The 24,516-nt window shown below is 39.2% G+C and overlaps 1 protein-coding gene across 1 annotated transcript; it reads right to left on the bottom strand.

Annotated features, from left to right (window-relative positions):
* Positions 1-2: 2 nt before the first annotated feature.
* Positions 3-22,505, bottom strand: LOC105437981. The gene is made up of 12 exons (XM_030972106.1): positions 22,327-22,505; positions 17,756-17,946; positions 16,950-17,171; positions 15,869-16,144; positions 15,115-15,329; positions 14,549-14,781; positions 13,675-13,767; positions 11,520-11,601; positions 4,011-4,086; positions 2,568-3,649; positions 1,974-2,232; positions 3-1,408 (listed from the first exon to the last, which is right to left on the bottom strand). The coding sequence occupies exons 1-12, from the start codon at positions 22,397-22,399 to the stop codon at positions 212-214; spliced, it is 3,999 nt and encodes a 1,332-aa protein (XP_030827966.1). The 5' UTR covers positions 22,400-22,505; the 3' UTR covers positions 3-211.
* Between the last annotated feature and the right edge of the window lie 2,011 nt (positions 22,506-24,516).

The following is a 24,516-nucleotide window of genomic DNA, read 5'->3' on the forward strand; positions in this document are numbered from 1 at the left end:
TGTACAGTGGTGTTTGAAATGTTGAGAATGAAAAGCACAGCTTTTACTACACAGCCAGGATAGTGATGCTCCTATGTGTGATATGACAGGGGTAATAACATTTCTGTTACGCACTTAGAACATATATCTATGAGTATGAGATGTATTAAAGGCTACATAGTACATGTATATAAAAGCAGAATAAAATATATGATTATAATTATTATCAGATTCAGTCAGAAGATCCATCACTCTCTGAAGCAGACCAGTCTGTTGCTTGTGGGGTAGTGACTCTGCTTCCATAAGGCTGGACAGATGGACGTCTTGATGCATTACTGGTGACAAACCAATGTTGCACAGCAGCCTCTGGATTATATTCTTCAGGTGCTGGACCTTCGTTGGATATGCGTAGTAAGTCTGTGATTGTTGCAGTACTGAGACTTAGTCGCCAGTCACCTTGGCATCTCTTGATGGTAGAGAACTGCCGTTCTACCTGCGCTGTTGATGTGGGTAGCACAAGCAGTATCCTGATGATATGGCATAGGTTGGGGTACACATCTCCCTGGTGAACTAGGACATTCTTCCAGAGGTCTTGAAACTTCTCTTTCTTCGCTTCCTGTCTGAGCTTCATCCACTCGACCTCAACCAGCTCTACCTCACAGCCCTTTGCCATCAAGAGGGGTCTAAAGTGATCGCACAATGTGTGGATCTCATCAATACCAAAGTCTACTGCTTCCTGGACATCGGATGGATATCCGATTGGATCAAGAATCTTGGCTGCCTTGATAATCGGGTCGTCACCGAAGTCAGCCAGCCTAGTCTCTAGGCAAGTACTCACAGATTTCAGAACCTTCACTTTGCTGGCCTGAAAGTCCACAACATCTTTCTTGGTAACCTTGAGTTTGACATCCTGGAAAGAGAAGGTTGGACTCTCTTCTGCCTCCTCCTCGTTCACTGCCTCAGTTGCGGCAGCAAGGACGGTTCTCAGATGGGGGCCTGGTTTTTCCTCCATCCGTTTCAGCCCAGCTTGTGCTACAAGGATATTCCTGCCAACACTGGACACTGGGAGGTCATCCCTCTGAAAGCCGAGGGATAGCTCTGCCAAGTATTCCACCATATCCCTGTAGCTGCTCATATGTAACTTAGAGGACTTAAGCATCTTCAAAAACCCTTTCATTTTGGCTGCATCAGCTGGAGAGATGTCTTTACGCTGACCGGATGCTTGTTCTTCAAATTGGCTGACAATGCAATGGTAGTTGGTAGCCAAGCATTTCAGCGCTTTTCGACGGTGGTCCACCCATCTGGTTCCCTGTGAACGACTTGGCTTGACTACATGCTTGTTGAGTGCTGACGCCACAGCCTTGACTTCCCGCCACTTCTTTGCAGACCGTCTATAGATGTAGTACATTTGCATCATAAGCTCGTCGATCTAAATGTAAGCAAAAAATAATATGAAAATATGGTTTGGGGTTAGCGGTACACATCTACGAATTTTAACATACTTATTTATTATAGCATCGATCATGTTATAATCCCGTTATAATAAATTAAAATTGAAACACGAAATATAATATTATAATTAAGATTTGTGCAACAAGTTTATTTCATTGTGTGTTCATATTATTCTTTCAATCACGCTAAGAACACATCTTTAAGAACACTTCAGTGATGCATTATTTTTTAAAGGACTTCAAGTTTGGTTTGCTACTCTAAAATTTTATGTTTTTTTAATAGTTTTACTATACATCGGCAATTTACATTTATAAGTGTTCTTTCCCCCTAAAAATCCTTATCCTTCTTCAACTACACTCTGATATTTTGGTGTAACATGTTTTTGTTTGAATAGAGATATTAAGCTTTCATGATAAATATGTGTCGCCGTGTGCTGATCATGATTTTGAGCTCAATTTTCTCAAAAAATTACCATTTGCTAATTAAATTACTTATGCCCAAAGATAATTTTATTGATTTGGTAAAACATTTCTACAACTAACCAGCACATAATATGTGTTCTTGAAAGCATCCTTCAAGGCAAGTTCGAGCCGGTGTGCAATGCAGTGCATCTTGATTAACCATGGAGCATCTTCTCGCTGGAACCTGGTCAGGATTCCACTCCTCTCTCCGAAGTTTACTGCAGCGCCATCAGCTGCTGATGCCACAAAGCCGTTCTTCAGGTTGAGGTTGTGGTCCTCACACAACTTCCGTATCGCTTGCTCAACTGTAGGGGCATCACACCTTTCTGGTTCTGCTATTCTGTAATATGAAGAGGAATTTCAATCTACTGTTATATTTTTTCAATCAAAATTTTAAAGAACTTAGAAGTCAAAACGAATATGCCAATTATTGAATGAATGTGCAATATGTTATATGAATGTGCAATATATATATATATTATTTCTAATCTGGCAAGGGCGGGGGCATATTAGTTATTATTAATGAAGCAGTATTATACATTTTAGAACATTTTTCAGACTGGACTTTTGATAATGCACTGAACTAACTTCTTCCAAATTCATTCTGTAATCGTGATTTCACGATATTAATATATTGGATTATGATAGTTGTGATTCCTTTTATTTGTAACTTACCCAAGGACTTTTATCTTCGGAATGCCATCTTCAATGAGCTTGATGCTGACAACCTCTTTTTCAGAAATGGATTTATCTGTACTGCCGTCAAACAGTAATGAGAAGTAGAACGGCTCCTGTCCAAAAAGCTTCTCAAGGTCTTCTCTCATTGTAGCGGCTATGTGATGAATGAACGTGCGACATGCAGCATCATTTATGTATGTCACTCCAAGGTCAACGCCATGCTTCTTTTCAAGAAGCACAAATTGTTTGTACATGGTGAAGGGTTGTTCACAATGTGCAACCATGTAAGCGATGTCAAAAAGCTTACTCATTTTGGCCTTTGTTCTGTCCTGCATTGTCTGAAATTGCTGTGCAAGTTTCGATTTTTCAACCAGAGGGAGCGTGGCTTGAACAGCAGACAAGTGGAACTTCGATCTGGAATGAGATTTTGATGTGTCCTTTTTCACATTACTTGTTCCTACGATGTATGCATCATTATCACAAATTTGTGCTTGTCCTGGATGCATTGATACTTTGGTCCCTCGATGTCTGGCATTCCGACACACACTACACCAAACCTTTGACACATACCCGTTGTGTTCATTGTACTTAAGCCAATCATATCCCCAGCTATCGACAGTTGAAGATTTTGTTCTCCTAGTAGCATTAGCACTATGAGAACTCGCACAATCATCATGAGGATGGGACAGTGACTTGATCATCTGAGGTTGCTGAGAAGAAGTAGCAGATGAACTTGCAGCTAGTGGTGGTGGAGTGGAACCATCATCATCATGCTTGGATGCTGACTTGGTCATCTGAGGTTGCTGAAAAGAAGTAGCAGATGAACTTGCAGCTAGTGGTGGTGGAGTGGAACCATCATCATCATGCTTGGATGCTGACTTGGTCATCTGAGGTTGCTGAGAAGAAGTAGCAGATGAACTTGCAGCTAGTGGAGGACTAGCACCATCATCGCGTTGCTGAGATGCTGACTTGGTCATCTGAGGTTGCTGAGAAGAAGTAGCAGATGAACTTGCAGCTAGTGGTGGAGGAGTGGAACCATCATCATCATGCTTGGATGCTGACTCTGCCTTCTCACCTGGCTGTTGATGAAAGAATATTCAATAATTAATTCTAAAGTGTATATGCCTGATAATGATTAAACTGGCACCTACAAAAATCAGAATATTGCTGGAATTAGTCCTATGATAATTATGTAATTGTATACTTGAGTTTTAAAAATGTTTTAAGTTTATTGTCAATGAAGTAGGCTTAGAATTTACATTGATGCGTATATTTATAGATGTGGAAATGAGTTGAAAGAGATTTTAAGGTGTGAAATATCTCATCTATGTGTTACAAGGGCACAATCATGAATCTAAATCAGTAAGTATTCAAAATTATCTTGAATGACATTTATGGAATTCTCTTCTCAAGAATCATTTAGTAATTGTTTGTGTTTACCTGAGCTTCATGATCATCCTGTAAACTTGAAGGATGATTATGCTTTATTCTGGATACATTCTCTGATGAGGGACACCTAAAATCCAAAGGATTAAAGACATAATTAGTGTATGTACTTTACTTCAAGTAAATTAATTAATTACAAGGTAATATATAGTAAGGGAATCCCAAACCCCCATGTCATGTTACTATTGTTGTAGATCTAGACAAATAAAATCTGTTAAAGTTTCTAGAACATTTAATGCCAAGGGGAAGGGATGAGAAGTTTTTAAAAACTTTTAAAAAAATTGATGGACACTAGAGGGCAGTAATTAAGTTGGGATGGAACTTGTAGAAAACACTCTTTTTTTCTCTTTTTTTTACACAAAGTGAAGAAAGAAAATTGATTCTGAACAGATTATACTGGAAGTGTTGACACTTTGGATTTATTTTTGGAAGCGTTGAATGGGAAAATTCTTATTTGCATATTATTTGTATAGTTCTCTGGTCAGAAAAATCTGTCTGTTCGGAGGAATTTCATAACATTTTCTGACTTGTGAGGTGTGAGGTTCTCCTCCTTCTCAGACTGAAAACTCTAATTGTCACCTTATAATGATGGTGGCTCACGCGAGGCTTAACCCGTTCCTTCCGAAATTATTCAGCCTGATAGCCACCCCACAAACGAGATTAAAAATCGAAAACTCGACTCCTTCGCTGCCGTACAATACCGTGCGACTGTTCAGCGCGCGGAACAATGCGTGTGCGTTGAAGCGACCTAAAGCTTGGCCAGTCGCTTCGACGAGCAGGAACTTAGCGCATGCGCAGATCATTTGGCAATCTGCCGTGCTCTAAGTTTTTTCAGCTCTTCCGTACTGTAGGTTTTTTTTCTTCGTTATCTTTTTTCCCGCTTCTACCTACTTATTTTGTTCTTCTTTTTTCTCCTCCGTATCTTTTTTTTTCCTTGTCACTCTTATTCCTCCTCCTTATTCTTCTTTTTCTTCTTCTTCTTCTTATTCTTCTTATTTATCTCTTTTTATTTTGATACTCGATTTTATGAGAAAATACACAGTTTATAAAAAGTAAACTATTTCAATGTAAGTTTCTGTTGCATCAATTTTAATTGAAATAGTTTATCAGCCAAAATTGACTGTTATAATTTACGTCGGACAATATACTGTAGCGAAAATATATAAACATGATCAAATGAAACTCAAGAAGAATCCAGAACGGGGGAGGGAGGGGGGGGGGGGTGAAAGGAGAGCCAGAATAGCATACTAATAAATACAGTACAGACTATATAACGATGCGCTCAACTTTCTCTCTCTCTCTCTCTCTCTCACTCTATAAAAACCGTTCATTGTACTTCATCTGTCTCATACTGTTTTCTGTTCCGCGATTTCCAAAAAAACGTTTCGACATATAAATAAGAATTGTTAAAAGTAAGAGTTTGGATATAAAAACATCTCTTTTGCAAAAAATTAATATGAAACAATCTTTTTTGACAGAACTAATATACGTCGGACGAAGGAAATAACTCCTTGGTCGGACATTATACTTTTGCGATTTTTTTTTTTTTTTTTTTAATTTTTTTTATGAACTAAAGAAACATTCTGAACGGGGGGGGGGGGGGGGGGGGGGGGGGGTTGATCAGATAGACAACTAGCATAATAATAAATACAGTACAGACTACATCCAACTTTCTATCTCCCTCTCTCCCCCCCCCCCCCTTCTCTCTCTCTCTCTCTCTATCTGTCAATGTTGTTCCGCCATTTGCTTGTATGCCGGCATCATTCCTTCTTTGAGATAAATTATGATAACATATCCATGATGATGAAAACATACATCTTAAATACTAGGGAACAAAAATAGAAAACGAGCGGCTGATAATGTCAAAATAAATATTACTGTACACAAATTATAGAAAGTAAAAGTTTTGATTTGAATGTAAATCTCAGTTGCATCAAAATAAAATGAAACGTTCATTATATCGACGGAAATAATATACATCGGACATTATACTTTACCACAAAAGGGTCATACTGAAGTAGGTGGATAACATTATAAGAGAAAGAAGAGAAAGAATGAAACTTTCTCTTTCAAAAACAGAAGAATAATGGAGAGGGATACAAGGACAAATACACAATAAATAAATATAAACAAGATAGGATTCTAGAGCGGAAGATGATATAGGGGAAACGAAATAGTTCGGAAGTATTGCCTAGAGAGCAAAATAAATATTCTGTTTTATTTACTAATGTAAAGCGCTTTGATCATGTTTTATGTAAAGGCGCTATATAATATCAATATGTATGAATATATTGGCAAATTTTGACAATTATATTATAGTTTGTAAGTATGTATTGACAAAGTACATACGAATACAAATGACACAGAAAATTAATGTCTGCAAGTATTTGGGACCTATATAGAATATGTGAAAAGAGCTATATCTTTGTCTTTGGCCCATGATCCCACAGCTTAGTTACGTAAGAGGAACAAAGAACGTTGACGGATGTAAAGGTTGTTGTCATGGTTATACACCCCAACAATAGAAGAGCGGAAGTAAAGTAAGGGTATAATTGAATGACAATGACCTGGCTTACAGCATTGATGATCCTACAGGTATAACCCTGGCTTTTTTTCAGGTGGGCTGTATCTAATACAGACCACCTTATATTTTTGTTAAAATCGCCTTTATTATTTATTATTTATTTTTCTTATTTCGACCCACTTTTTGTTAGCAAAATAACTTGAAAATGGCTAAATCAAATAACTTGAAATTTGGCACACATATGTATAGGCATATGGAGAAAACACGGTAAGGTTTTAAACCTTGACCTTGACTGATGACGTCATCTAGGCGCCATTTTGTGAAATTTTCTGAAAATTTACTCATGATCATATTTTCATAACGGTAAGTTATTTCTCATTCATATTTATCATGATCAAGGTCAATATCAGTCCGGTCAATTTCATGTCAAAAAGCCCGCGCGTGCGCGTACGTCCGCGCGTCAGTGCGCGCGCAAAAATTTAAAATGCTCAAAATCGTCTCAAATTTTTTTTGCATACGTTTCAGGTCATTTCAAGCATTTTATAAAAAATCGCGCGTACGAGCATGCGCGCACGTTTTCGCGCGTAACAACATTACAAAACATAGAATCGCCATTTTTTTTCTTTCATGATATTTCTCATATTTTTTCGAGGAATTTGATACCATGTTTATCTCTTTATGACCGTTAATAACAAGATGAGTGTCAATTCAAGATAAACGTCTGTGCGCGCGAGCTCTTTTAATACATAGCATATATGGGCAAAAACATGCCTATACAAAATCCATTATAGCTCTTTGGAATGAGCCGTGACCTTCAATTTGTTTTCATATTTAGATAGAGTATGAGTCGGAGAAATGATTCCATGTCTCATTTGGCCATTAAGTGTATCGTGACATCATCATAATGGCCTTGGAACTCAAAATACGAATTTGCATATAATGACGTCAGCATATTTATGGAAAATTGATTGCATCTCTGTAAATATTGATCGATTTTCTTCCAAATTTCGATATGTTGTAGCAAAGACAATTCTCTACAAGCTCAGTCATCACCATTTTTCATTTTGATCACGACATCATAGTGAAATTTACGATGAAAGGCACATATCAGAAATTTCTTAAGTTGCGTGTTATGCCTATGGAACGTGAATTTCGTTCACATCATTAATCTACATGACATTGTTTTTTAGCAGTATCTCGCTTATTTTTGCTCTATTTTTTCTCAAATTTTAGTTGACCAGCCCACCTATACTTGTTCCAAACAAGTATTATGTCTAGTTTGTGTGTGTTTTTTGGGGAGTGGGGTCTTGTTGTTTTTGCAATCATTCAAAGATAATATCAATCATACAAGATAAAGGAAATGAACAAGAATATGTGATATGCTAAAATGTAACAGACAAAAAGATGATGATGGGAAATGATTGTTTCTCTCTCTTTTTTTTTCTCTCTTTTTCACTCTCTTTATGTGTCTCTCTCCCTCTCTCTTTCCTCTCTCTCTCTCTCTCTCTCTCTCTCTTTCTCTCCACTTTCTCCCTCTCTCTCCATCTGTCTCTCTGTCTATCTGCCAATGTTGTTCCACCATTTGCTTGTATGCCGGCACCATTCCTTCTTTGAGATTAATTATTATAACATAAAATTATCCCTGATGATGTACAGTATTATACCTTATATTTATTATAGGGAGCGAAAAAGAAAACGAGCGGCTGATAATGTCAAAATGAGAAGAATATTACTGTACAATATTTATACAAAATAAAAATTTGAATGTAAATCTCTGTTGCATCAAACTGATATAAACAAATTTGTATTATGCTATATTGACGGTACTATTATCCGTCGGACATTGTGCTCTAGCCAAAAGATATAAACAAACAAAAAAAGAGAAAAACTAAAGACAAAATCTGAGGTGTGTGGGGGGGGGGCAGTCGGTGAGAAAAATATCATAATAATAAATACAGAACAGACTGCGTCAAACTTTCTATCTACCCTGCCCCCGCCCACCCTCCTCTCTCTCTCTCTCTCCCTCTCGCTGTCTCTCTCTCTCTCTATCTCTCTTTCTACGTCATTTTCCATCTTCATCTTTCATAATGTTGTCTACTATTCCGCCATTTACTTGCATGCCGGCATCATCCCTTCCTCGAGATTAATTATTATAACATATCCCTGATGTTATACGTCAGACATTATACTTTAGCAAAAAGATATAAACAAACAAAAAAAGAGAAAAACTAATGACAAAATCTGAGTGTGTGGGGGGGTGGGGGGGGTAGTCGGTGAGAAAAATATCATAATAATAAATACAGAACAGACTGCGTCAAACTTTCTATCTACCCTGCCCCCGCCCACCCTCCTCTCTCTCTCTCCCTCTCGCTGTCTCTCTCTCTCTATCTCTCTTTCTACGTCATTTTCCATCTTCATCTTTCATAATGTTGTCTACTATTCCGCCATTTACTTGCATGCCGGCATCATCCCTTCCTTGGGATTAATTATTATAACATATCCCTGATGTTATACGTCAGACATTATACTTTAGCAAAAAGATATAATCAAACAAAAAAAGAAACGTACACAAAAGAAAAACAATCAGAGCTGGGGGGGGGGGGGGAACGGAGATAACTTTCTATCTCCCCCTCTTTCTCAAATAATTTATATCTCCTCTCACATATACCTCCCCCTCTCACATATGCCTTAGTATAGGGAACGCTATAGAGAGTGAGCGGCTGATAAAGTCGAAATGAGAAGAATATTACTGTCCAATACTTATAAAAGTAAAACTTTTGAATGTAAATCTCTGTTGCATCAAACTGCTATACAAAAATGTTTATTATGCTATATTGACGTTACTATACGTCAGACATCATACTTTAGCCAGAAAATATAAACAAACAAAAAGAGAGACAAACTAAATAATAAATCTGAGCTTTGAGGGGGGGGGTCGGTGATACAAAATGTCATAATAATAAATCCAACATACACCTGATCAAAACTCATTTTCTGAGACTAAATCGAGTACAACCTCGCGATCTTGCTTTAGACTTATAATACTGCTTGTTGTTCTTGACAATAGAGAGCTGACCTTTGGATTTTCCTTTCATGTGCAGTGAAGTGTATTGTTCCGCGCGTGCCGCGTGTCGTTAAAGGCTTTGGCTTTGCGCTGCTCCCAATTGAAATACCAGCAGTATTGGTATTCTGTGCATGGAAGGTCTCAGCGAAAGTCAATATCTGTGGGACAGACATCGCGGAGCTCCAATACGCTGCTGTACGAATTTCATGTGAGAGAAAACTTGACATGCTTATGAAAAAGTACAAATATAATGAATAATATCAAAGTAAACAAAACAGGAGTAATGGATAATGATAGCATATACTTTGGATAAACCCTCAAATCCACTAGTTTAGTGAATTAATGGCAGGGAAAGGCAATTTTAGGCTTGTAAAGACGTCGTCTACCTGCCTATTATGGGAACCTGGTATACCAGGTTCCCGTCTGTGAGTGGGCTCCACGGGAGCCTGGTATACCAGGTTCCCGGAAGGAACGGGTTAATAACTGTCCCTCTGCCATGGTAGTACCGGGTGAGGGAATGGGGAGTACCAGTGAGGGGGAGGGGGGAGGGGGTACCGGGTGAGGGGGGAGGGGGAGGGGGTACCGGGTGAGGGGGGGGGAGTACCGGGTGAGTGAGGGGGGGGTGAGGTACTCACCCGACACGAGTCGTATATAATATATCTTAAAATAATACTTATATAATAAGTTCTAAATTTAGATCTATATATAAAACTTGTATAGGATATCATGAAATTAATATATAAACAAAACAGCGGGCTGACCAGCTTTTTCAAATTTCAGAGATTTGGGTAGAATTTTGAAGTAAAAACATGATAGTGTACGCGGTTTGTCGACTTGTTTGCTCTGCAAGTGCCAGTGCTAGTATAGTCAAGCGGCGGTCTCGAGTACGAGTGGTACCGGGTGTGTGCAGACAAGCAAGCGCAGCACACGCCGCGCCAAAGTTTGACTATAGCGCTAGCACTCGATCGAGGCCGGGAAGCAAACCGGGGAAGCAAATCAACAAGCCGTACAACCGTCAGGTTTTTAGTTGAAATTAACTATACCCAAATATCGGACATTTGAAAAAGCTGGTTAGCCCACTGTTTTGATTATATTTTAATTTCAGGATATCAAATACTATTTTTATATATAGATCTAGATCTAAATCTATAGCTAGGCTAGGCCAGTAGTAATCATGTTCGGCTTTGTTTTTCAATTCTTTACGAGTGACGTCATAGCAAGTATGGCACGTACCGCCCACCAAGCACGCATCCAGTAAAAATAAGTACATGGTAATTGACCAATCAGATTGCAGGGATTCTTCTACCCATCTTATGATATATATGGCCCGAATTCACAAATGATCGGTTTGAATCTGAATTTAACCCATGGATTAGCTTCATTTACATATTAAACCGTACCCATATTAATGGCCGTGCCCATGATAGTCTAAAATAAGCGTATTTCATCGCGTACCATTAGAGGTCCAATTAGACGTGCGCAAGGCAAGGTACGCTTACAATTTGCGCTAATTTTAAACCATGGTTTACATTTAAAGCTGCGGCGGCTGAGCGATGGACCAATCACAATAGACCGGCACGTCACGTACGGGGCGTATTGATACTTGCACGCGCCACTGAGAGTCCATTTCGACGCTTCTCATTGGCTACATTTTTTTAAACCCATTTTATGTGGCGGTGGTTATTATACTTGACTGCTAAGAGAGCATAAATGCTCGTTGTTTGCAACCATTATACAAAATATATAATCAATACTTTATTACTGCTACGTGCCTGCGCCAGGCCCGGATGCCAGGGGGTCAACATGACACTGATTGAACACTTTTCATTCACTCCATTCGTTAATTAAAAACACAATGTTTATCTCTGATATGACAATGACGTCTTAAAAAGGAATGACTAATTATTATACTAACCTCTTCTTCATGAAACATTCCAGAAACTTGCACTGCTTTGCACTCTTGGCCAGCTCCTCATCTCTTTTTCTTTTCGTACGATCTTTTCTTGGCATATTATTAATTAATCGTGATGTTTATTTAGGCGTCAATAAATTGAGAAATAAAACAATCAACTATGACAAGTGCAAGAGCCATAAACGATACAAATGGCTAGATGGCTGAAGCAATAACGTAGCAGCTATGCAAAAATAAAAAATTTAAAAAATTTAAAAAAATTAAAAATATGTCGGGTTGGGTAGTGGGGAATCATCAATCATGCCTGACTCAAGGCTTCTCCCGCCATGCAACTAAATTTACGACAGTTATATAACAGACCCTTCGTTGTTTTGACTTGGATGACTTCACTTTTGTTTGGGATGGGACATACATGTACCTCACAAATTCAGGAGTAGATCCGAATTTAATGTCCTTCATACCCCCCCCCCCCCCTCAACAACAATGACAGTGACCTGGGAATTACACATACAGGGGCTAAATTCAATTCAAAATGAGATTTAAAAAAATAATATCAGCTTAATTTTGAAGATTAAGATTTGTCTACAGCTTTTCAGAATTTATTTAAGTGAATACCTCCCCCCCCCCCCCCCCCCCCCCCCCCCCCTCCCCCCGATACTGAATCCAACTTTGGATCATTTAAGCCTCCGCCTCCCCCTACCCGTTTCCTCTTTTTACCAACATGGCCATGGGACACTACGTCCAATCAGGGAGGTGTATACCCTGGTCCTATTCACTCATTTCCAATTGCATTTGTTGCACGGTGATATTTTCCGGTTTTTACATTTCACAATTATTTTCATTTTTCCCCATTCCCTGATTCTTCACGGAGTAAATTCTACCATACTAACGTACGAAAGATGCATGCAGCGTTAACTTGCAAACCAAATAGCACACAAGCAATGAGGGTAAGGGTTATGCCCATAATTGGGCGATGCGCATTTTCTGAGTAACCAATAGTTTGAGTGCAAATTAATTTATGCACAACACATGAGCGCCACGTGCTTCTGGGGACGATTTCACTATAAGTCAAAACACATCGGCGCATATACGTAGCTAACTGATGACGCACTTTGATTGGCCTTTAGATTCGCGCGTGCTACGATCAGGGTTGGGGATCGTGGATTCTGACTTTAATAGTGAAATCAACCCCGGAGAATTTTGGTTGCAGGTATACGCGGTATAAATACGGTGCATGCGGGGCGCCTGTGGCTCAGTTCAGTCTCCGATCTCAGCTATATGACAGGGAAATCTTCACACGTTTTGGGGTCGATTTTGTTATGATCAAACCTAAACTCCTGTGATAGTTCTTGGATTTACCTAGGAATATTTTCTCAAACAAGGTTCCAGTTTGCCATAATATTTATCGTTACTGAGTGTTTTGTTTATTTCTAACGGTTACGAATATTCATTTTGATTAGTTCACTACACAATCACGAACTTAGTCGATGCACGCTACACACATTACATGCGAACACACATACATCTGACACATTTACGTATGTACGATTTACCATGCAGACGTACCAATATACACAAACACAAACAAAGAGCTATTGAGTACAAGTTTATTGATACTCGACTGCGAATGTATACGGTACATACAAACATCGCTTTATCTCACGTGTGACGCATTTTAGACTTAAAAATCGAAGATAGAAAAAGCCGGCCAGCCGGGATGAATTCCGAAAAAAGGGCACGTCCAGTTTGAAAAAAAGGGCACGGCCTTTTTGGCCGTGAATTTATCTTTTTTTGGGAGGGCACCATGGCCAGTCATAGGGGCATCGACGGCCTGGCCGTCGATGGCCGTCGATTAATTTAAGGCCTGGATGATGATGATGAAGATGATGATAGTAATAATAATAATAACTAAAAATATCGCAATGCGAATGTAACCCCCGGCATTGGCAGCGAGTTTTGTGTCATCATTATCTTCGAAAAGGGGACAAAGATCCCCTCTCCTCTCCCTGAAACAAGGATGACGTAGAGATCACCAGACGTGGACGCGGCGTAACGCTGCTGAATCCAAAGCATCCTCCGGCATACTGACGGGGGATAAAAATAACAACAATTATCATTATCATTAAACGGAAAGGAATATATCTGTTTCCTTACTTACCTATGGTCTCTGTGTTGTCGAGGCAACTGACCTTTGATGCATCAGTTGTGAAAGAACAGTCCCATCCTGCAATGATAGTACTCTCGTCTGGACCTGTACGATTGGAATGAAGAAAGTAAATTTGTTTGTGTTTTTGTTTGTTTTAACAGAAACATCTGAGATACAAGTAGTTTCTAGACAATATGGAAGCAATTTCTGTTGATATATTGATTACATACATTCACTGACATATCAATACCTACAGTGTATAAATTCCCAAGTAGTAACTGAAATAACTGATAGATTGTCAATACACTGTACTTGAGGGCAGGGCACTACTAAAACTAACCTTTTTCATTGAGACAGGAATTCTTAGGATTACATGCTCCAAGATTTCTCATGAATAAAAAGTTTTAATCCTGAATTAAAGTTTGGGGCCCATATGTGTCCCAGACATCTCGTAATGTCAATTCTGCTTCAAAGACATAGTCTCATCTGTTTCCATTTGCATTGCATCATCGTTTGCATACGCCAGAATTTGTGAAATTTTAGCAAATTACTAGTTGTTGTGTACAAATCTTGCACTTAGCAGCATCGAAACTCTGTTTCCCATCACAAACTTGTTGCGAGAGTCCGAGACTCAGAAAGCTTTAGAACTGTCATTCTTTAGATTCAGAATTCATGATAGTGACATATTCTAAGGATCAGTCTTTTGATGTGGTTAAAGGCTGCACGCATTACATATAGCCCATCGGTCACAAAACGGAAGTCCTTTCTAAATGATGGATAACATGAGTTATCAAGTAAATAGCTAAATGGTGCCAAATTCCCCATGAGAATCTGCGAGATGTCTTTAATATGGAAAATACTGAAGGTGAAGAAAGCAAACACCTACCTGCGAGTTCCCTGAGTTGATGAATGGTTGGCAGTAATGTAGGCTGTGTGTTCTGAAGGTAGTGGATTACTAGGAGAGTCAAGGCATAGTTGGTCATTTTGGGTCCTGGACCCTGCTGGTTCACCGACAGCTGCTGGTGTTTTGCCCACTGACGCAGGCAACATACTAGCGGTCTTACGCGCTCATCGAGTGAGGAGTAGAAGTGAAGGAGCTCTGTGTTTCTCAGAGCAAGTCTACAAGACAATGAAGCATTGATCGGTATGTTAAAATTATTACCTTGAGAATTTGACAAAGTCATTTGTTTATTCCTGATATTTATATATGGTAGCACATTTTCACAAGTAATGGCTGTCTTCCACAAGACCCTATTTATAAGCAGCCGCATTTGCATATAAGACTGCTATTCACATTGTTATTCACAAGGTTATCATTGTAAATGGATTTCATGTTAAGTTTAGGGTTAAAAATAGAAATAGTGTTGGGTCTAGGATTGAATTTAGGACTTGGTTGGAGTTAGAAATTGACAACGAAGCACTTGTAGGCCAAGCATAGAACCCTTATCTCACCTGTTGTCTAGAGACAGGTCACAGTGCAGACCAGACTCCTTGTGGATGAACTTGATGACTGGTCTACGACTGCTTGGGATAACCCTGACATGCTGGCAGGATGGGACACACTGCTTCAGAAGACGACATAAGATCTGAAGGATCTCCTCATGTGTCATATTGCTTGTTTCTGGCTGTTCAGAGGATGTACCATCAGCATCTGAGGTACCTGCTGCCTGCATATGAAGAGTTATTGGGATCGTGTTAAATGAAGTCAAGGTATTCAATTTTTAACATGTCCCATACATTACCATGGGGCTATCAAATTAATCAGGTATACCGACGTCTTTGATATAGTCAGTTATGTGTGGGACAAAACAGCTTGAATTTGCCCTACTATAGGAGGGCTAGACATAAGATACATGTAGATTCATGTAAAAGTGGTTACTTATGGATGTTTATGGAGTGTAATTTTTACCTGACTGCTAAGAAAGCATAAATGCTTGATAATAAGCAACTTATACAGTGGTTTGGCGGTCTTGCTCTGTTTAACATGTTGCCCGTTAAGTGCCAGAAGGGCATTAACTCTTATACAGATAATATGTGAAATTACAAGTACAAGCAATATTTGCATGCTTGTCAACAAATTTTGAACATGTACGAAATATAAAGCAGACACGAGCAAAGAGGATAGAGAGAGAACCAAATAACTGCATATAATTTGCAACACCCAGGACACAAGTATATCAAATCATTGATCTCATATTGATCTCACCATCTCTTCATTGGTCTCCATGTCATCTTCATCAGGGAACATGGAGGCAAATTTGTACTTGTATTGTTCACTGTCTCGACCCAGGTCAATCTGAAGGTCAAGGTCACAACCTTTGACCCCAAATCCACTGACGGATGAGCCGTATGGGAAAACTCTGCACTTGGGAAACATCTCCACAAACACCTCTTGAAGCAAGTCGCAGATGAGATACCGGAGCTGAAGATCAGATTGGTCCAGACATGTTTCCTCGACTAGGGCTGTCATTTGAGAACAAACCTATCACAAATATAAAAACAGAGAGGAAGTTTGATTGACATTACCATAAATTGAAAAATGCCCAAATTTGTTCAAACCCTAGCATATAAGAGTTTATGTCATAGCTTAATAATTTTCTGAATTTGAAACATTTGAAACATGCAGAATGTTGTTCCAACCCTCACAGATAAGATAAATCACAACACTTATTTATTTTTATGAGCGTAATGTTTTCCTGAAATGAAAAAGGAAATTTAAATCATGTTACATTAGGTTAAAAATGGGGTTACAGGTAAGGGTTAGGTCTGGTGTTTGATCCAGGGTTAAAGTTAAGAAAAAGGCTAATGTACATGTAGGATGTGGACCAATGGAACATATGTCTTACAACCTACAATGTACAAAATTGTTAACCCATTGCCCGAGGGAACAGACTGGCTCCTCGTTCCTTGGGAAAAGAAAGAATTCAATAGGCAAAGGACTAAGATAGAGGCTAATAGGTGCTAATATATTTGAGAGGTCAATTTCTTGTTTATACTGTTTTTCATTTCTGATCTCTTTCATCATTTTAAATACACCTCAAGTGTCCAAATGTTTTTTTTTATATTTGTAATTTTGATTTGCCTACCATTTTGTTGTATTTTTCCATCTTTTATACATTATTGATAACTACAAATTGTTCATTTAAACGTATTGCACATCAAAATGTGGGTGTTTTTTATTGTAAATATGACAGCATTGATCTTCTAACTTTTAACTTTTGTGATGTGCTATTTTTGCCAGTAAAACCAGAATTAAATTGAATTGAATTGATCATCCTGATACTCACATCTTCTGCTTCCAGGAGTCCTTCCAGGACATTATCCATCTCTTTCTCTCTGGCGGTCTTGGCTTTCTTTCCTGCAGAAGCTTGCTGCTTGCCTTTGAGAGCAAAGGGCTTGTTTTCTCTAGGTCTGACCGTGATCTTCTTCCCATTCATCTTCTGCTTCTCCTCCTCTGCTGCCTTCTCAGCATCCTCTTTCTGACTGAACTCCACGATGGCATACTTTCCCTGGGGAGAACACATTCAAAACTGTTGCTGACGCCCATGAGCATCCCTGAAAAGTGTGTGGGCTCTATAAGTTCACACTATTATTATCATTATTATTACAATTTGGCCAGTTTGATACTAAAGGAGAAATGTTTTAGCCCGGAGTATATGGGATATACTTGTATGTGTTGTATCAAATACATTCATAATGGGTTAAGAAGTTTAATGCAATGTTTTATTTAAATGAGTTATCATTTCAACTGATTGAAAGATAATAATTCACACTAAGGACAGAAACACCAGTCTAAGAAGGTGCTTTCAAAAAAAGTTGTCTGAAATGTTAAAGTTTAGGTATACATGTACATGATGTATGTACCGGGGTAATTAAGAATTAGAATTGGTTGCAACTGTACATCTTTCATTTAATAATGATAGTTATCACAAAGTCAGAAAATGAGTGCATGATCAATGGCAATATTATACACTTTCTGAGTATTTCAGTGCTAAATAATAGCAAATGAAAAGCGTTAAAGCAGAGAAAGGGTACAAATGAAATCCTTGCCAAACCTAATCTAGAACATGTATGGTAGACAAAGCAGTCTTACCTTATCCTTGTCCACAATGACCTGAGCAACACTGCCAAATTTAGAGAAATAATCTGAGAGTTCCAACTCGGAGACAAGCTTGGTGAGTCCCCCCACAAATATGCTACATTCTGCTTGCTTTTGTCTTGAAGCCTGGATTGCAATCAGACGTTGGTGTTTCTTTCCTTGGACATGATCTTCAACAGCTTTACCTGTAGTAAGAAAATCAATTAGTTTATAAGAACTTTGTGTTTTTTCACAAATTTTTCTTATCGTCCATTAAAAATAATATACCCAATGATTTTGAATGTGCACATTCGCTAATATATTAAAAATACCTGCATGTTACCTTCAAGCCCCATTTTAAATGCAGTTTGGGATAGTTTGGTGACCAAGTCGCTTCCGGTCTATTGCTGCTCTAAAAAATGTATGAAAATAATTGTTAAATATACTAAAAACAGGATATTTGGATGTGTGATGGGCAAGAGCAAGTAGAAGCATACAAAAGATGATGTGCGAAAGCTCATCTAAAATACTAACGGACTCCAGACTACAATAAAGGCTTTGTTGGCTCATTGAATAACCAACAGACATACATGTGAATATTCTAAAGTTAAGCTTATCATTTTCTCAAAGTTTTGAGAAGGGTCTACCATTGTTTCAATCTGCTGGTCGATACGATTCAAAACAAGATCTTTTTCTTGCTTTTTATTGATCGGCGATCAGACTTTATCATCCGATTCATGTTAATCGCCCAGCGATCGGCCACTGATCCGATTATCCGTAACAGGGTTTAATACTCAGGAAGCTATACTGGGAGGATAGGCTGCTTAGGCAAGTAGCTGCAAGGAGTGCAATGAAGTGCAGATATGGTGTGTGGACAAAGCACTTATCAATGTACAGTAAAATATGCTAAGTCCAGTAACCCTGCAAGTTGGGGCTTTAATCTTATCGGAGCGAAACCCTCACACGTTTGATCGGTATCGGCAAAAAGTATCAGTTTTACTTTTAACTTAAACACTCTATGACTCTAATACCTAAAATCACTCATACCTTGGATAATTCTCTCATATAATATTGTTGTAGAGTAAAGGAGGGAGTTTTCGGCCACTTAAAACAAAACCTTATTTGTTTACCGGGTACTCTTTACTTCCTATTTATTATCATTTCTTGTTGAAATCAAGAAGCAAATACTATTATTATTCAAACAAAACAAGAATCCCAGAAAAAAAAATCATGAATTGCCATGACAATATTCATTTTCATGTTCATTGTTTCGAAGGTACTTTTCGGCCTATCGAGGCAGTTTTTGGCCGCATGAACGTACGTAGTCAGTAGGGAGCGCACCCTGTGCGTTCACCTGCTGATGCTAAAGCAAGGGCTCGCTGTGGTACAAAAAAATAAAATGCGTTCGGCCAGAGCAAAAACTGCCACCAGCCTAAAACTCCCTCCATTAGTTTACTGGTTGTTAATGTTTAAACTATTTTCATGCCGTTAAATGTCAAATATTGAAAATGAACACAAGGGAAAAAAGATTTTTTTTTTTAAATGCCGAAGATTTTCAAGTTTTGGGCTATCAAATGCCTTAAAAAATGCATAGCTGGAATTATTTTGTCATTTGGAGTTGTTGTAACCATGTTTGTTGATATTTAGTGCCTTTTCATGACTTTGAAATTAATAATATTGGTCCAAAACATGCGGGGCCGCCATCTTGGATTATAATGCCTACATTATAGCCAAAAACTTGAAAATTTTTCGGGATTAAAAAAAAAAAAAAAAAAAAAAGAGAAACTGTTTTTTGTTTTTTGTCAATCATTTTTGCCGATACAGATCACAGGTGCGAGGGTGTCGCTTCAATCTCCCGATCCGATCAAATCCCCAACTTACAGGGTTAGTTTTAGTAGGGTATCTCCACGCCCGAGTTACGGTCAAATTTTGGATAGGCTTCTGACTCTGAGTTCTGAACAAGTGCCGAAAATTCAGGAGCCAAAAGAGGTTCCGATTCGGCTCAATCTCTCTGCAAGGTGCGATTCGTCTGGGATACTGTCTGGGATACCGTCTGTGTATGGGGAATGTCAACAAATGTCAACAAATGTCAAGTTGTCAACAAATGTCAGTTTAATTAAAGAAATGACCCATACCAGATGGTTATTTATGTCTAGTTTGACAGGAGAATCTAGACCCACAAGCACAACACAATTTGAATTCTCAATTGTAGACTAGGGTAGAGCGCCCAGTATTCGGTCACTTAACTCTTAAGCTGCCCCTATGCAATTCACCCAGTGCCACAGTGCTAATCCCTATTGTGCCCGCTACTAATCTCCTGTGTGCTAAGTTAATTTAGGGTTGGTTCAAGTGCGTGTAGTTTAAATTGTTACTATGTTTGATCCACTATAACATCTCATCTGTATATTGTATAAAAAAGAATTGTACGTTAAAGTTGTAGGAAATTTAACCCTCTTTCTGTTGGTACCAATATCATTTCATGAATCTGTAATTTTGGTAAAGTAAATAAGCACTATCAGTGAGTTGTCAAACCAATCCGTTGTCTCATTTCCAGCACACAATCTGAGGGGCCATGATCAAAACTGACAAATTTGTTGATTAAATATCGCAATTTTCTCAGGAAAATCCAATGTAACGGTATACATGAAGCACGCAAAATCAAAACAACAATAAACCCCCTCCACAAATACAGTAAGCATTCATGCGTGCACGCAATGCGCATCGCACAATAGGCATAAACAATTAGCTTGTGTACTTATGCACGAAAATGTGTCCGTGGCACGCGAGCGGATGAGAGTTTATGTGTCCATGGCAAGTCAACAGAAACCCGATTATGTGTGCGTGGCACGCCAGCGCATGCACAGAACAGTGTTCTTGGCACGATAAGAGGGATCCGGTAACTTTGTCTCAGATTCTGAAACAAAATTTTGGATTTAGCTCATGATGCAATGATAATTATAAACCTTAAGGTCAGTCAGGAACCCCATGACTTTTACAAGCCGATCGCCTGTCTGATTATCAAGATATTTATGATTGGAATTACAAATTTTGAAAACCGTTCGCCTGACGGTTTTCGTAACACTACAAAAGTCTGTTGGGGAAAACGAGTAGGCCTAGCTATGGTAAGACCGGTCACTCAAAGATTTTTAATTTTTTGAGGCATTTCTTGATCATTTTGAAGCGCGATTTTTTTAGGGCTTCAATATTACACCATCTCACAGACATTGATAACATGTAGGACCGTGTAGAGTAAAACCGCCAAACTTCGGACACTTAAGACAAAACGGGGGAAAACATTAAATTCTTTTTTTAATTATTGAAAGATCAAATATACTATTATTGTGCAAATACTGTTTATGTATATCATGAAAAGAAAATTAGTAAAGGAAATGGAAAACTAGAATTATTTACTTACCCGCCGAACATTTTTTCATGCCAAGCTTCGGACGTTCATGAGTAGCGCACGTATAACGCACGTATAGCGCATAGCGCACGTACAGCGCACGTATAGCGCACGCGCTAAAGTGCGCATTCATCGGAGGTTTGGAAACCGGATCAAAAAATGGTACAACGGGGGTAAGTTTGACTGCGTTGATTTCATGAAAAAAGTATTATTTTCTCGTTTTGGGTAGATTTATTTTAGGTAGAACTATCAGAAAGGTGTTTTTCACAACACTCACACAATATTTTGGTGCTAAAATCTTACGAAAGCGCTATTTTTTCGTAGTCAAAATGACACTCAATGTTGCCTGTCCGAAGTTTGGAAGAGCGCCATCTTCTGGTAGGGGTACCTGTATAGTACCCCTAGGTCCGTGGTAACGGCCGCCATTAGAAAATTTTCGCGATAGAGTGAAAAAGTATCTCATAAGCTCCCATAATTTTGGCAGAAACCACGTGAAATATGCCAAGGATTTGTTTGTAATCGATATATTGAAGGCTCTATACCTTAACTCCCCTGTTAAGGGACTGTAAAAATCCAGGTAACCTGAAATCTGTCTCTGAATTCGATGTTTTTGGTGAGTTTTGCAGACGGCAACCTGCCCTAACTTTCTGTACTAACGATGTAGGTTAGTAGTATCAAATGCATGCAAGTTACCCGCCTGAGCTAGACTCTAGGCTCATATTTTGCGTTCGAGCCGTTGAAGTAATTTTTGTCCGAAGTTTGGCGGTGTCCGAAGTTTGGTGGTTTTACTCTAGATCTAGACCCTATCTCAGATTTATCAATGTTAAACGATCCCTTTAACAACATCGTTAAGTTGAATTTAGATCTACCCGTTTACTGCTAGATTTAGGTCTCATCTGTCAATTGTCACCAATTACTGAAGCAACGATTCTGAATGAAAGCAGATGAGTTTTGTACAGTGGTGTTTGAAATGTTGAGAATCAATAGAACAGTTTTTAATACACAGCCACGATTGTAACGCAGCCCACTGCACTGTACTGTGCGTCGGAGCGCGAGCGTGAGCCATATTCATATTGACCGGAATTACCATCTCAATTTTATTTAACTCATTAATCACATGACATTAAGTTAACGACATTCTTTCATACTTAATTAACGGACATTTAAAGTAATTGAAAAGTACCTGTAACTATTTTCACATGGCAAATGTCACAGTAGAACGATTTTCCTCTGGATGTTATCGTTTCGTGCTCCATATTCCGATGAAATGTGACTCCAAAACCTTCAGTTTTCAAAACTTCCGCCACTGCACGAGCTCACAAACAACTTGTATTGCAAAGATTAACTACTCACAAATTTGAGCGCGCGCTCTACCGTCTGATTTTTGGTATAAGTAGCATGCGCATAAAATCCGGGGGAGTATAGTTATCATTGGGCGCATAATGGAGGGGCAGGCCAGGGGCGGCGGAGAATCTTCCAAAGTGGGGAGTGGCTCCAAAAAAAGACACTTTCTGGAAAAGGGGGCACCCTTAAATTATGCATTATTAGAGCTTTGAATTAAAAAGGGAAAAGGGCACTTATCAGAGATCGAGGAGAACGGGCACTCCCCCCCCCCCCCCTGCTTATTCAGCGGCTGGCTGAGTCGTTGCGATTTTTTGGGGGACTAAAAAAAAATATACATATGTTCTCTTTCCCACCGTGTGCCCCCCCCCCCCCCCCCCCCCCCGGAAGAAGTTCCTGGATCCGCACCTGAGTATGCTAGTCTATGTCTTCAAATTTCATATAAGTAACTTTGACTTATTTTAAGTCAGTATACCAGTAGCGGATTCAGGGGGCCCAGGGGGCACGTCCCCCTCCCCATCCCGGTTAAAAAAAGGGGGGAAGGGAAAGGGTGTAAAAGGAAAAGGAGAAAAGGAGGGGGAAAGAAGAAGAAAAGAGGGAGGAGAGAAAAGGGGAGAGGAGAAAGAGGAGGGGGAAAGGAAGAAAGAGGAAGAGAGAGGAGAGAAAAGGCGGAAAAGGAAGAAAGGGGGTAAGACGGAGGAGAGAAAAGGGGGAAGGAGAATAATGAGAAGGGAAAAGAAAAAAAGTGGGATGATATTATAAGAAGGTGTTTTTTACCGGGAAAGTCACAAGATGAACAAACAAAAAAGATGGAAAAGGGGGGAAAGAGAGAATTTTTGTGAGTTAAAGGAGAAAAGGAAAAACAAATGAAAGTGAATTAATCAACGATAGAAGAGAGCTATAGGTGCGAGAGCATGAGGAATTGCATTAACAACCAGGGGCGTCGCTAAAGGGCGGGGTGTGGGGGTGTGGGGTGTGACACCCCCCCCCCCCACACCTTTTAGGATATTGTCGCTAAAATTGCGCTGCTGTCGGGAAAAATGAGAAAAGGGAGAGGGAAAAATGAGAGGGAAAGAGAAAGAAAAAAAAAAGGAAAAGAAAGGAAAGAAAGGAAAAGAAAGGAAAGAAAGGAAAGAGAAGAGAAGAAAGAAAGAAAGAAAAAAAAGAGGAAGGAGAGGAAAGAAAGGAAAAGAAAGAAAAAGAGTAAATGGAAAAAAAGAAGAGAAAATGGAAACAAAAGAAACGGAGGATGAAAGAGAGGAGAGAGAGGGGGTAAGAGCATGAGAAAAGAGGAGAAGAGAGGGGATGTTGGGTGGAGTCACCATATCCAGGAGGCAAGAAAGATACGCATAGATATATTGTCGTGTCGGGTCCGCTGTGTCGGTATTCTAGCTCGACTCGTGTGCAGTTTGAAGTTTGTATAGTCGGTTTGAAGTCGGTGAGATGTATTATGTCGGTCGGTCGGCAAATTTTTCTCTCTACAAACTGTGACTGTTTATCGGACAAACGAACATTTTTGAAAATTTAGACAATGTTTAAGAGTCGGTACAACGAATCGTCTTCTTTCTCTAATAATTTAATGAAACGTAAAAGCTTCTGCGCTTCGCGCGGTAGAGGGGGGGGGGGGGGGTGGGGGGAACTGAATATGTCCTCTGGCTGGAACAAAAAAAAAAAAATTGTCCTTGACCTTTTTCAGTGGGGGGGGGGGGGGGGAGGGGTGTAGAGGCCACCGATTACCGACAAAACTAGCCATCAATTACCGACAAAACTAGCCACCAATTATTACCGACAAAATTTAATGTCCCAATGTCTACGAATTGAACCCTATAAACCAGCGCAAAGAGCACGCAAAGCGCACTCCCCTTAGGAGATGGATGAAGGGTCTTCCGCGCGAAGCGCGGAAGCTTGGACGTTTCCAAGTGACAGATCACTTTTCTATAAATTCAAACCAATCAGAAAGCCTCGTTTTTTCCGAAAGTGCCGGTGGACATTAATGCGCCAAATTTGCTTGTCAAATTGCAAAAGATCCCTA

The sequence above is a fragment of the Strongylocentrotus purpuratus genome, unplaced genomic scaffold (assembly GCF_000002235.5).
Source record: "Strongylocentrotus purpuratus isolate Spur 01 unplaced genomic scaffold, Spur_5.0 spur5_scaffold_6, whole genome shotgun sequence".
NCBI classification, from domain to species: Eukaryota; Metazoa; Echinodermata; class Echinoidea; order Camarodonta; family Strongylocentrotidae; genus Strongylocentrotus; species Strongylocentrotus purpuratus.

Excerpts from the sequence above, each read along its gene's own strand:
- LOC105437981 (XM_030972106.1), bottom strand. The coding sequence starts at position 22,399 with ATGGAGCACGAAACGATAACATCCAGAGGAAAATCGTTCTACTGTGAC. Across the intron at positions 13,768-14,548 it reads TCAACTCAGGGAACTCGCAG|GTCCAGACGAGAGTACTATC; the intron begins GTAGGTGTTTGC and ends CCAATCGTACAG. Across the intron at positions 2,233-2,567 it reads CCGAAGATAAAAGTCCTTGG|AATAGCAGAACCAGAAAGGT; the intron begins GTAAGTTACAAA and ends TTCATATTACAG.